The 14,034-nt window shown below is 38.0% G+C and overlaps 1 protein-coding gene across 1 annotated transcript in view; it reads right to left on the bottom strand.

The window, feature by feature from the left end:
* The window catches only part of PLCH1 (phospholipase C eta 1), a 248,790-nt gene that overhangs the window by 88,571 nt on the left and 146,185 nt on the right, over positions 1-14,034 (bottom strand). The window contains exons 5-6 of the mRNA XM_069562069.1: positions 4,704-4,834; positions 510-680 (exon numbers count right to left, since the gene is read on the bottom strand). Of these exons, the coding sequence (XP_069418170.1) occupies positions 510-680; positions 4,704-4,834 (302 nt within the window). The remainder of the gene's footprint in view (positions 1-509; positions 681-4,703; positions 4,835-14,034) is intronic.

Raw genomic sequence — 14,034 nt, 5'->3', positions numbered from 1 at the left:
AGATCCCACATGCTGCAACTTAGTAAGTCCTAGTACAGCCAAATAAATAATTTTTAAAAAGAATTACATCATAGTTAATAAATACCTAGCTATATTACTAACATAAAGAAAATATCACTATAGTACCTAAAAGGAAAAACACCAGACAGTAGTCACCACTTTGTGGAAAAATATGCATATTTAAGGTTAAAAATTATGTATGTGTTCAATTTACTAATTCAATTTCTCTAAAGCTGCTGGGAACACATTTTTAAAACCTCATAGATTAGATTTTTTTGGAATTGTGATATTTACCCTTCTAACTTAAATTTAAAATATACCTACACTCAGCCCTAAGAGAAACCCATGTATCTTTCACAAGTATTTTTTTTTTGTAAAAACTATAAATTTTTATTTTTATTATTTTTTTGTTTGTTTTTTGTTTTTTGTTTTTTATTTTTTAAATTTTAAAATCTTTAATTCTTACAAGTATTTTTAAGTAAACGTTCAGTGCAACAGTCTAATGATACCTTTTGTTCCACCTTCAAAAACTGAGCCAGTTCTTCCACAGTTAGATGATCTTTCTTGTCACTGTAGCTCAAAAGCAACAGATAAAGGTCTCGTCTCAAAGACATCATTTTGTAAAACACACAGAATTCTTCAAAAGTCAGAGTTCCCTGATTCTCATCTGTATCAGCTTCCTGAAAGAGGCATAGAAAAAATAAAGCAGTAAGAGTTTGAAATAGGAAATTCAGCAGTGGGAAATAATATTTACAATAAAAAGCTAATGCCCACTTTGCAAATGGTAAACATGTTCTTTTCAAGAACACATGGATCAATTTAAAAATTGACTATACATTAGGCCACAATAATGTTTCAAATTATAAAGAATCAACTTTATAAAAACGAATTTCTCTGACCAGAGTAAATTTATAAAGCAACAAAGAAAGCTTAAAAAACTTTGTCTGGAAACAACCATTTCTAAATAGGAAATTAAACAGAAGGAAACACATGCACCACGTATTAAAACTTGTGTGATGACACTAAAGCAGTAGTTAGAGGGGAACTTGAAGTTTTCAACTTATTAGAAAGCAAGGTAAATTAAAATCAGGTGAGCTAACAATTCAACTCCAAAAGCTATTAAAAAGTTAAGCTAAGGAAAATAGAAGGAAATAACTTATGAGCAAAAGAAGAAAGCTAAACAAAATAGAAAACAAGAAGATATAACATCAAAGGTGAGCAATTAAGCCAAAAGCTGGTCTTTTGACAAAACTAATCAAAGAAATCTTGGAGAAGATTAATCATAAGCAAAAGAGAAAATACATTCAATATATCATGAAAATACTAGTCTCTTATCAGCTTCTAAACTGTGATTCAATCAAATGTAACTTTTACCTATAAAAGAATTTCTTAATTCTACATAGATAGCTTATTGCTCTTATAGCCAGCAGCATCACTGGTACCTCCCTGCCTGAAAAATCCATTTGCACTTATCTCTAGTTGAAATTATTTGCTCCTAGTAATTATTGAGCAAGGATCTTTTACCATGTACCTGCTTTCTGACTGGCTGGATTTGTCATAAAACCATAAAACTACTGGGAATATATAATGAGTAACCAATCCATTTATATGTTCTCTATTCTAAGTGAACACAGTTGTAAAACTAAACAAAAACTGACAGGGGATGAATGGCATTTTGAAATACATAGATTTTGCGACATATAGTCAGCTGGTATGTGGTTTTAAACATAGCTTTGAAAGTCAGTGTGTATAAAAATATATCTTTTTAAACTCATCTAACTTTGCGTCAACTATGAACAAACACTTAGACCGATATTTACATCACACAGAATTTCTTTTTGAGGCTGATTGCTGTTTCCTTCTGTCATTTTAAAAGCAGTGATAGACTGATCTACAGAATACCAACAATTTTGGTGTTTCAGGCTCTTGGCTGTAGTCTTTGCATCCTAAGAAAGTATGTCTAATGTTCATATTTCTGCTGTAGTTTTTTCAGAATTTATAACCCTGGATAGAGAGATTATACATTTTTCAAGATTTCTTTGGAAATGCCTAAACCATTAAGAACAGTACCACTCTGAGGTTTTAAGCAATAGCCTCAAAGACTTCAAAAGAAGCTATCCATACCCTAACAGATTACTTTTAAAAAATAAGTTGAATCTTGCACTGCAACAAGAAGGCAAAGAAAATTCCAGGAAGGATTTAATGTCTTTACCAGCAATTCAGTAAAAAAAAAAAAAAAAAAGAAAAGAAAGAAAGAAAAGATAAAATAAAACTAAGATTCTTGTTCCCATTACTCCACCCTGAGCTACATGCAAAATCTATGGTAGAAATAATCTATATTTACACTAGAAGCCCAGCTACTTCTCCAGTCACTCCTTGCTTGAGAAGTCTTTCAATCTTTAAATTCAAAGTCACAAAAAGAGACCTTAATGCTTTCTTAAAACATCTCCAAAGTAGAAGGGAACCTTCCTACACTGTAGGTGGGAATGTAAATTGGTGCAGCTGCTATGGAGAGCAGTATTGAGGTTCCTTACAAAATTAAACACTGAGCTACCATATGACCTTGCAATCCCAGTCCTGGGCATATATCCAGAGGAAAACATGATCCAAAAGGATACATGCATCCCAACATTCATTGCAGGACTGTTTACAATAGCTAAGACATAGAAGCAACCTGAATATCCATCAACAAAAGACTGAATAAAGAAGATGTGGTACATATATACAATGGAATATTACGCAGCCTTTAAAAAGAACGAAATAATGCCATTTTCAGTAGCATGAATGGACCTAGAAAGTGTCATACTGCGTGAAGTCAGACAGAGAAGGAAAAATACCATAGGATGTCCCTTATATGTGGAATCTAAAAAGAAATGATACAAATGAACTTACAAAACAAAGAGAATCATAGATTTAGAAAATGAACTTATGGTTGCTAGGGGAAAGGGATAGTTAGGGACTTTGGGAAAGTCATGTACACATTGCTATATTTGAAATGGATAACAAGCAAGAACCTACTGCATAGCACATGGAACTCTGGTCAATATTATGTGCCAGCTTGGATGGGAGGAGGGTTTGGGGGAAAGTGGATACATGTATATGTATGGCTGAGTCCCTTCGCTGTTCACCTGAAACTACCACAATATTGTTAATTGGCTATACCCCAATACAAAAAAATAAGAATTTTAAAGTTTTGGGGGAAAAAAACTTCTCTGAAGTATTAACTCTGAAACTCACAAGACTTTTAACAGAAACATTTCATGGTTTATCCTCAAAATACGTGTGCATTAGAGACAAAAGGTGTCTGAAGAGGGTTAAAAATACAGAAGTAAAAATAAGTCAAAATTGAATGTTACTTCTCTTACTTCCAAAAAGTACTCCCAGATCATTATTTTTGTAAGTATAGACTTTGCCCCCCTCTATAAGTGTGCCCTCTCTGATTTAATCAGGGCTCTCTCTCCCTGTATGATGAACATCTATGAAAAGGAACAGATGGGAGATGGGGCTCACAACAGGACAAAAGTTAGGTGTCACAGGGAGTGCCAGGAACATGGCAAACCTTTCCATGTAGTTTACAGACTGTTCACTCTGTGACAACTCAGTTCGCCTCCAAAGTCCCTCTCTCCATCTCTAGTTCCTTTCATAGCGTGTCTCATTCCTTCCTCCCCTTTCCTTTCTCTTTAGTGCAATGGGACCAAGTTCCCACAGTGCAATCTGTCTCCAGCTTCCAAGGACAAGACCACAGGATGTGTAACTGTAAGAGGTCACAGATCAAAGCCAGCCTCCACCTTCCATTCACTGTTGCAACTCACCCCTCATGTCATTTCCGCCCTTACCACCTCTGATAACAGGAGGTCAGAAAACAAAGGGAGCAAAATGCATTAACCATAAAATATAACCCTCTTACTTAATTTTACACATAAAAAATATGAACTACCTACTCACTTAGCAAATTACTACAACACATGAATTAGGTATATGACTTATCTACAAATAAAAGCCTTTCCAAAATTAATGTTCTAGGAATTACTAATAATTGAACACTCTCTTTGCGCCAATCTTCACTTAATAGAACTCACTTCAGCATCTTAGATGGAAGACTGAGTACAATCTGAGCTGGGGGACACAGGATAAATTTGGGTCTAAGAATTTTCCTCCAGGACTTTCAAACAGGGAAAGAACATCTCATCTAACACCAACAAGCAGTGGAGTGAACTTCTGGAGAGCTCCCTAAATGGCAGGAGTGATACAGCACTTCCAAATCTTAGGGATTCTAAAATCCTCAACTCCTCTGAAACAAAATAGAGGGCTCTTGAGGAGTTCCACAAGTGCAAATTTTTCACACTATTTAGTCCTTATTCTGATCCTCATTACAGACCATGAGATTGATAAATGAGATCTTATCCTCTCCAAGGGACTTCATCCTATTTACCCCATTATTAAACTGTCAAGTAAAGTGCTTATAATCACTCTGAAAATGGCAAAAATAACACATTTTAGGAAGTGAAATTGTGGATGCATGTTAAGTTTGGGAAGTTTTCTCTGATGAAATAAAATGCCTCTGTCTTCAAAGAAAAACAAAACAATATACAGCAGGTAATATTAGCTTCCACCAAGACAAAATAGCCTTTTGAAATATCTCAGTATACCATTACCCTCCAAAGTGTATTTTACGTAAGGTCAATCCCATTGCGAAAACATACCTGAAACATTTGTCTGACTTTTCTTCGGGGCAGATTGACATTTAGTTTGTGCATCAATTGGTGTATCTCTTCAATGTTCAATAAGCCATCGCCATTCTTATCAGCTTCCTCAAAGGTCTGCTTCACCCACTTGCAGAAAGGTCAAGGAAATACTTGCCACTTACACTGTCATCAAAATAAAAACTAATTCCACAGAAGGAGGTTGATCATTAACAACAAACTTGAGAAGAAATTCTTTTGAGGAGACCCCACAACCCACAGGCTCTTAGTGAGTTACTAACAGTGACAATAACACTAAGAATGGTGAGAGGAGGTCACGTGGATGTGATTCCCTTCACTGGGAAATGAGGGCCAAATCATATCACCCGGGAAGCTTATTTCTTGGGCTGGCCAAAAAAGTTTGGTCAGGTTTTTCTGTAGCATCTTATGGAAAAATCCAAATGAACTTTTTGGTCAACCCTATATCTCTAAGGAGAAGCCCCAGCAAGATGAAAGGAGGGGCAAAATCCCAGTTAGAATCAAACCCCATACCCACCAGAGACGCTCAGAGGGCTCAAATAAACCTTGGGCACACCAGGACCCAGAGAACACACAGAGACGGAGACAGAATTGTGTCTGAGTATCTCCTGCAGAGGTACAGGTCAGCAGTGGACTGCTGCAGGGGCAGGGGCTCTGGGTGCAGTAGACCTGGCTATGGCATAAGCCTTCTTGGAGGAGGTCGCCATCAATCCCACCATAGAGCAACCAGAACTTACACAAGACTGGGGAAACAGACTATTGGAGGGCACAGACAAAACGTTATGTGCACCAGGACCCAGGAGAAAGGAGCAGTGACCCCACAAGAGACTGACCCAGACTTACCCATGAGTGTCCAGGAGTCTCCAGTGGAAGCATGGGTCAGCGGTGGCCTGCTGCAGGGTTGGGGGCACTGAATGTAGCAGTGCCTGCATGGTACCCTTTGGAGGTCACCATTATCTTCATTACCTCCACCATCATTTGACCTCAGGTCAAATAACAGGGAAGGGAACACCACCCTGCCCAGCAACAGAAAACTGGATTAAAGATTTACTGAGTATGGCCCCAGCCATCAGACAAGACCCATTTTCTACCCTCAGTCGGTCTCTCCCATCAGGAAGCTTCCATAAGCCTCTTATCCTTCTCCATCAGAGGGAAGACAGAATGAAAACCACAATCACAGAAAACTAACCAAACTGATCACATGGACCACAGCCTTGTCTAATTTAATAAAACTATGAGCCATGCCATGTAAGGCCAACAAAGATGGATGGGTCATGGCAGAGAGTTCTGACAAAACGTGGTCCACTGGAGAAGAGAATGGCAAACCACTTCAGTATTCTTGCCTTGAGAACCCCACAAACAGTATGAAAAGGCAAAAAATGGGACACTGAAAGATTAACTCCCCAGGTTGGTAGGTGCCCAATATGCTACTGGAGAACAGTGGAGAAATAACTCCAGAAAGAATGAAAAGAAGGAGTCAAAGCAAAACCACCACCCAGTTCTGGATGTGACTGGTAATGGAAGTAAAGTCCATGCTATAAAGAGCAATATTGCATAGGAACCTGGAATGTTAGGTCCATGAATCAAGCCAAATTGGAAGTGGTCAAACAGGAGATGGCGAGAGTGAGTGTCGACATTCTAGGAATCAGTGAACTAAAAGGACTGGAATGGGTGAATTTAACTCAGATGACCATTATATCTACTACTGTGGGCAGGAATCCCTCAGAAGAAATGGAGTAGCCATCATGGTCAACAAGAGAGTCCAAACTGCAGTAATTGGATGTAATCTCAAAAACAACAGAATGATCTCTGTTCATTTCCAAGGCAAACCATTCAATATCATAGTAATCCAAGTCTATGCCCCAACCAGTAATGCTGAAGAAACTGAAGTTGAACAGTTCTATGAATACCTATAAGACCTTCTAGAACTAACACCCCAAAAAGAAATCCTTCTCGTTATAGGGGACTGGAATGCAAAAGTAGGAAGTCAAGAAACACCTGGAGTAACAGCAAATTTGGCCTTAGAGTACAGAATGAAGTAGGGCAAAAGCTAACAGAGTTTAGCCAAGAGAATGCACTGGTCATAGCAAACACCCTCTTCCAACAACACAAGAGAAGACTACACATGGACATCACCATATGGTCAACACCAAAATCAGATTGATTATATTCATTGCAGCCAAAGATGGAGAAGCTTTATAGAGTCAGCAAAAACAAGACCAGGAACAGACTGTGGCTCAGATCATGAACTCCTCATTGCCAAATTCAGACTTAAATTGAAGAAAGTAGGGAAAACCACTACACCTAAATCAAATGACTTACGATTATACAGTACAAGTGACAAATAGATTCAAGGGATTAGATCTGATATACAGTGCCTGAAGATCTATGGACGAAGCTTCGTGACATCGTACAGGAGGCAGTGAACAAGACCATCCCCAAGAAAAAGAAATGCAAAAAGGCAAAATGGTTGGCTGAGGAGGCTTTACAGATAGCTGACAAAAGAAGAGAAGCTAAATGCAAAGGAGAAAAGGAAAGATATACCCATTTGAATGCAGAGTTCCAAGGAATAGCAAGGAGAGACAAGAAAGCCTTCCTCACTGATCAATGCAAAGAAATAGAGGAAAACAATAGAATGGGAAAGACTAGAGATCTCTTCAAGAAAATTAGAGACACCAAGGGAACACTTCATGTAAAGATGGGCACAATGAAGGACAGAAATGGTTCGGACCTAACAGAAGCAGAAGATATTAAGAAGAGGTGGCAAGAATACACTGAAGAACTATACAAAAAAGATCTTCATGACCCAGATAACCATGATGGTGTGATCACTCATCTAGAGCCAGACATCCTGGAATTAAAAGTCAAGTGGGCCTTAGGAAGCATCACTACGAACAAAGCTAGTGGAGGTGACAGAATTCCAGCTGAGCTATTTCAAATCCTAAAAGATGATGCTGTGGAAGTGCTGCACTCAATATGCCAGCAAATTTGGAAAACTCAGCAGTGGCCACAGGACTGGAAAAGGTCAATTTTCACTGAAAGAAAGGCAATGCCAAAGAATGTTTAAACACCACACAACTGAACTCATCTCACATGCTAGTAAAGTAATGCTCAAAATTCTCCAAGCCAGGCTTAAACATTATGTGAACTGTTAACTGCCAGATGCTCAGGCTGGATTTAGAACAGTCAGAGGAACCATAGATGAAATTGCCAACATCCATTGGATCATCGAAAAAGCAAGAGAGTTCCAGAAAAACATCTATTTCTGCTTTATTGACTATGCCAAAGCCTTTGATTGTGTGGATCACAACAAACTGTGGAAAATTCTTCAAGGGATGGGAATACCAGACCACCTGACCTGCCTATTGAGAAATCTGTATGCAGGTCAGGAAGCAACAGTTAGAACTGGACCTGGAACAACAGACTGGTTTCAAATTGGGAAAGAAGTATGTCAAGGCTACATATTGTCACCCTGCTTATTTAACTTATATGCAAAGTACATCATGAGAAACACTGGACTGGATGAAGCACAAGCTGGAATCAAGATTGCTGGGAGAGATATCAATAACCTCAGATATGCAGATGACACCACCCTTTGGCAGAAAGTGAAGAACTAAAGAGCCTCTTGATGAAAGTGAAAGAGGAGAATGAAAATTTTGGCTTAAAACTCAACATTCACAAAGCTAAGATCATGGGATCTGGTCTTATCACTTCATGGCAAATAGATAGGGAAATAATGGAAACGGTGATAGGCTTTTATTTTTTAGGGCTCCAAAATCACTGCAGATGGTGACTGCAGTCATGAAATTAAAAGACAGATGCTCCTTGGAAGGAAAGTCATGACCAACCTAGATAGCATATTAAAAAGCAGAGACATTACTTTGTCAACAAAGGTCCACCTAGTCAGTGAAGTGAAGTCGCTCAGTCGTGTCCGACTCTTTGGGACCCCATGGACTGTAGCCCACCAGGCTCCTCTGTCCATGGGATTCTCCAGGCAAGAATACTGGAGTGGGTTGCCATTTCCTTCTCCAGGGGATCTTCCCAACCCAGGGATCTAACCCAGGTCTCCTGCATTGCAGGCAGACACTTTAACCTCTGAGCCAGGTTTTTCCAGTGGTCATGTATGATGTGAGAGTTGGACTATAAAGAAAACTGAGCGCCAAAGAATTGATTCTTTTGAACTGTGGTGTTGGAGAAGACTTGTGGAGTCCCTGGGACTGCAAGGAGATACAACCAGTCCATCCTAAAGGAAATCAGTCCTGAATATTCATTAGAAGGACTGATGCCGAAACTGAAACTCCAATACTTTGGCCACCTAATGCGAAGAGTTGACTGATTTGAAAAGACCCTGATGCTGGCAAAGATTGAAGGCAGAAGGAGAAGGGGACGACAGAGGACGAGATGGTTGGATGCCATTATGGACTCAATGGACATGAGTTTGGGTAAACTCAGGGAGTTGGTGATGAACAGGGAGGCATGGTGCGGTTCATGGGGTCTCAGAGTAGGTCACAACTGAGCGATTGAACTGAACTGATACCTCACACTACACAATCTTTTCAATTCCCTTTTCTCAGTTCCACTCTTACATTTAGATATTGAGACCATTTTGTTTAATCTCCTTATTGTTCAAATGAGGATATAAAACTAGAAGAGAGGGAGAAATCTGGTAAGAATTAGTAAAAAGAACCAGGTCTCAACCCCATGTCTCCTGTAATTTAGTCTGTCTCTATTTTCTCCTACATAGAATGCTGTCTCTACACTGTTCTTCTTCCTATTACTAGCTTTGACGGTTCTTAACTAATAGACCCAACTTCTAAACCAAGGACAGGAAAAGGAACTATAACCTGATATGCTAGAGGTTGCTTTAAAGTTCAGTTAAGATAGTAGGTGCCTGAGAATATGAGTTTAGATGCAAAGGGTTTATATCATGTTAATTGAGATTTTAAAAGGCCCCCAGAAAAATGAGTATTGGATTTTTTTACATAGTGAGGAAGTATAATAAAATAGTAACAAATGGGTGAGTTTTAAATTCCCAGTTACATTTTAGCAGAGAACTTTTTTTAATGTACGATTCACAGTTGTTACGGGTTAGATTACAGAAGATAGGACTGTTATATATATTTGAAAAACCAAGGACTTCCCTAGCAGTCCAGTGGTTAAGACTTTACCTTCCAGTGCAGGGGGTGAAGGTTTGATGCCTCGTCAGGGAGCTAGGATCCCACATGCTTTGTGGCAAAAAAAAAAAAAAAAACAGAACATAAGCAGAAGAAATTTCAGAAGAAATATTGCAACAATTTTAATAAAGACTTTAAAAATGGTCCACTACAGTTTTTCCAGTAGTCATGTATGGATGTGACAGTTGGACTATAAAGAAAGCTGAGAGCCAAAGAATGGATGCTTTTCAACTGTGGTGTTGGAGAAGACTCTTGAAGTCTCTTGGACTGCAAGTAGATCCAACCAGCCCATCCTAAAGGAAATCAGTCCTGAATATTCATTGGAAAGACTGATGCTGAAGCTCCCACACTTTGGCCACCGGATGTGAAGAACTGACTCATTGGAAAAGATCCTGACACTGGGAAAGACTGAGGGCAAAAGGAGAAAGGGGTGACAAAGGATGAAATGGTTGGATGGCATCACTGACTCAATGGACATGAGTTTGAGCAAACTCAGGGAGACAGTGAAGGACAGGGAAGCCTGGTATGCCGCAGTTTATGGTTGCAAATAGCTGCAAATAGTCAGACATGAATTAGCTATTGAAAAACAACAACAACAACAAAATTTTTTTTTAAAGATCTGCATCAAAAAATCTTTTAAAAAAAGAAGAAAGAAAAGAAAACCAAACTCAGCTTCAAAATTCAAAGGATAATGAAGAGGAAAAGAACGAAGTTGGGATTAGGTCAAAGGAAAGTCAACGAAAAATATTCATCAAGCAGGTGACCTCAGACAGAAAGATTTTCATTTAAGTCAAAATATTAACTGACCTCTTAGTAATAACTCAGAACATTTATATTTTTAGGTAATTCAAATTATGATTACAGGAGATTATACCTTAGAAAGAAAATAAGATAGTCTTATTTCTCCTAAGGTTAATCAGAAGTGATTTTCCACTGTAAATATCTGTTTCACATCTTGTTCCCTTTATAACATTTGGGACTAACCAGGCCAGTTCTTTCAAATTCAATTGTTCCTCATAGAGTTCAGGTAGGACCTCATTATATATGATACCTGGAAGCTAAAGGGTGACACAGGACCCAGGGGGAAAAATAACTGAAGAATCAAGAGTAAAACATTTGGACCAATTACTGGTCAGAACCTGAATCTTGTTGTGTCTGTTTTCTGGGCCTACAGTGCCCATTGCATGAGCTTTATTTCTTTTGACCATGAACACTGCTCTGTGCCCCACAAAATACTTGGTCAGAATTCAAAGAAATTATTAAATGAGCCCAAGGACAGCAGTATTTTCACCCTTTGATGCTAAACTTCTTTACCAAAGCACCTTAAAGACTTCTCCAGGGAAGAAGCAAGGACAAACAAACCCTAAGCGTGAATATTCTGCAGAAACAAACCCTTTTGGATGAGCCTGTGTCTGCAAGGCCGTCAGTATCAACACACGAGCTGGCCTGGACTGTTGATTTAAGGGATCTAGGGTTGCTAAGACAGAAACAGAAGTAGACTCAGACAAGTAATACACACTAGTTCTGACTTCATTCTGAACTGGCCCTATGACAGTGGGCCCTATGACTTATATTACCTCTTGGGGTTTCCATTTCTTCATCTACAATGTCAGCGAGCACAACTAGATGACCTTGAAGCCCCTTCCAACTCTAAGATTCTATGAAAGAAACACCATTCTCTCAGTAACAGTACACATGGTATAAGATATAACTGCTGGTAAAAGTATTCTGATGCCCCCAAATTGTTCTTCATAATTAACACATGAGTGCCCAAGAAAGCCCTGAATTAATGACTCATAGCCAATATACGATAAATTTAAGAAAATAAATAGCAATTTTACAAAGAAAAACTAGGAAAGTAAAAACTGAATGAAAAGTTCTGGCCTAGTATTTTTTAATCAAAAAACTTAAGGAGAATGTAAAGCATTGAACAGTACTATTTAGTTCAGGGGTAGGTAAACAGGCCCCTGAAGAGGGCCTCATAGTATATATTTTAGGCTTTGCAGGCTATTTGGTCTCAGCTACAAATACCCAACTGTGCTGCCACAGGCAATACATAAATGAATTGGCATGGTTATGTTTCAATAAAATTTAAGGATGCTGAAGTCTGAATTTCATAAAACTTCATGTGTCAAAAAATTTTATTCTTCTTTTGATTTTTTTCAGCCATAGAAAACCCATTCTTAGCTCAGGAGGCCATGTAACAGGAAGGGAGGGCCGTATTTGCCCAACAAGCAAAACTCCAAATTTACAGGGAAGGTGTAAGGCTTCAATTGACAACATCCATAAAGGACTGCCTGGAGTCTTCTAGAGGTAATAATTTCCCTAGTGGCGTCAAGAGGTAAGGTGGAGGAATCACAGAGAAGAATGATCTGATAGAGGAATATGGTGAGGCTTAGTACCTAAGCATCATCATCTTTGTATGCTGTGGACACTGTGTTTTTAGATGTCAATCTATCAGAACAGAAAAAGCAAAAAGTCTGCCAATCCTTATTCCTCTCTAGCAATAACAGCAGCAGCTACTATTTATAAAATGCTTACTATGAGCCAGAGAGAATTCAACACACTTTGTATATAACCAACTCATTTGATGGTCACACAGTGAGACAGGGTAGGCCCCAACATTATCATCATCATCATCATCAACGTGTTCAAGACTCTGAAGCAAAAGAGTTTAAGTAACTCCCCTAGTTACACAGTACACGGCAGCTTTGGAGCTGGAGCCCAGACAGGGCAGCACCAGTCTCAGTCATTAATCACAACACTGTGTTGCTTCTGATAGACACAGGTACCACATCTACCTCCATTCAACATGGCCATACTGCAGAAATCACCTGAATTTCACTTTACACTGAATGGATTTTATTCATGCAATCATTTAAGACTCATTATTCTCATTATTCATTCACAGTTGAAATTTTTAGGTCTAATTGAAATGTAATAATAATGAACATCTCAGCTCTGTTCTCCCCAGTTAATGTAATTAAATGTACATCTAATCAGGGATGTCATTCTGATAGTAAGACATTATCTAAACCCTGATAGTAAGACATTATCTAAACCTCTATCAAATTCTGACAAATCTCTTTGAGAATGGTTCCCTGACTCAACATAAATTTCCCTATTTTTGACACCAGCTTCCTCTTCATTATTCATTAATTTCCTGTTTCTTTTTCTTTCCTCACTGATATAAACAGCAACTATTCTATATTTCTAATAAAATGATTCCTCTGTGTGATTCTAGGGCACGCTCACTTTCCAGATAGCATATTTTCAAAATATGCAATTCTTCAGCTGTCAATGAACTCAAATATGAAAACTTTCTACTGCTAGTAAACATGAACAAACAAATCAGGTTCAAAAACCTACTCATCTAAAGTAGTATAAATTTAAACTAGAGTATTATAACTTTAGAATATTAAATGTAATCCTCAAGATAACCACAAAGAAGACAGCTATAGAATTTACATAAGAAGAAATTTACATAAAAAGAAAAATAAGAAATTAAGGAATTTATTTTGCAACCAAAAAAAAAAAAACCCCACATACAAAGAGGATGGTCTCTTATTAGTCAAGAAATAAGAGACCAAACCAAGATATAAGAGACCAAACCAAGATATAAGGCATAAAGAAAACAAATAGCATAATAACATATTAATCCTTATCAATAATTATTTCCATGTAAATCATTTAAACTCCCCAAAAGACAGATGGACAGGATAGATTAAAATTCCTGACTGAACTATATGGAAACTCACTTGCGTTCCAAAGACACAATCAGGTTGAAAATGAAAGGATGAGAAAAGATATTCAATGCAAATCATAACCAAAAGAGAGCAGGGGTGGCTATACTAACATCAAACAATGGACTTTAAATCAAAACAGGCTGTAAGAGACTGTCATTATGTATTAATAGAAGTCTCAATACAACAAGAAGATATAACAATTATAGACATGCATGTATCTAATGACAGACCATCAAAATACATAAAGCAAAAACTGAGAAAATTGAAGAGAGAAAGTTTTACAATAATACTTGGAGACTGCACTTACAATAATGGATAGAACAACCAAACAGAACTAAGGAAATGAATTTAAACAACACAATAAATCAACTAGATCTAACAGACATGTATAGA

This window comes from Ovis canadensis, chromosome 1 (assembly GCF_042477335.2).
Source record: "Ovis canadensis isolate MfBH-ARS-UI-01 breed Bighorn chromosome 1, ARS-UI_OviCan_v2, whole genome shotgun sequence".
In the NCBI taxonomy this organism is placed as follows: Eukaryota; Metazoa; Chordata; class Mammalia; order Artiodactyla; family Bovidae; genus Ovis; species Ovis canadensis.
The sequence above is the reverse complement of the archived record's forward strand: the minus strand, read 5'-3'. Positions and strand labels throughout refer to the sequence as shown.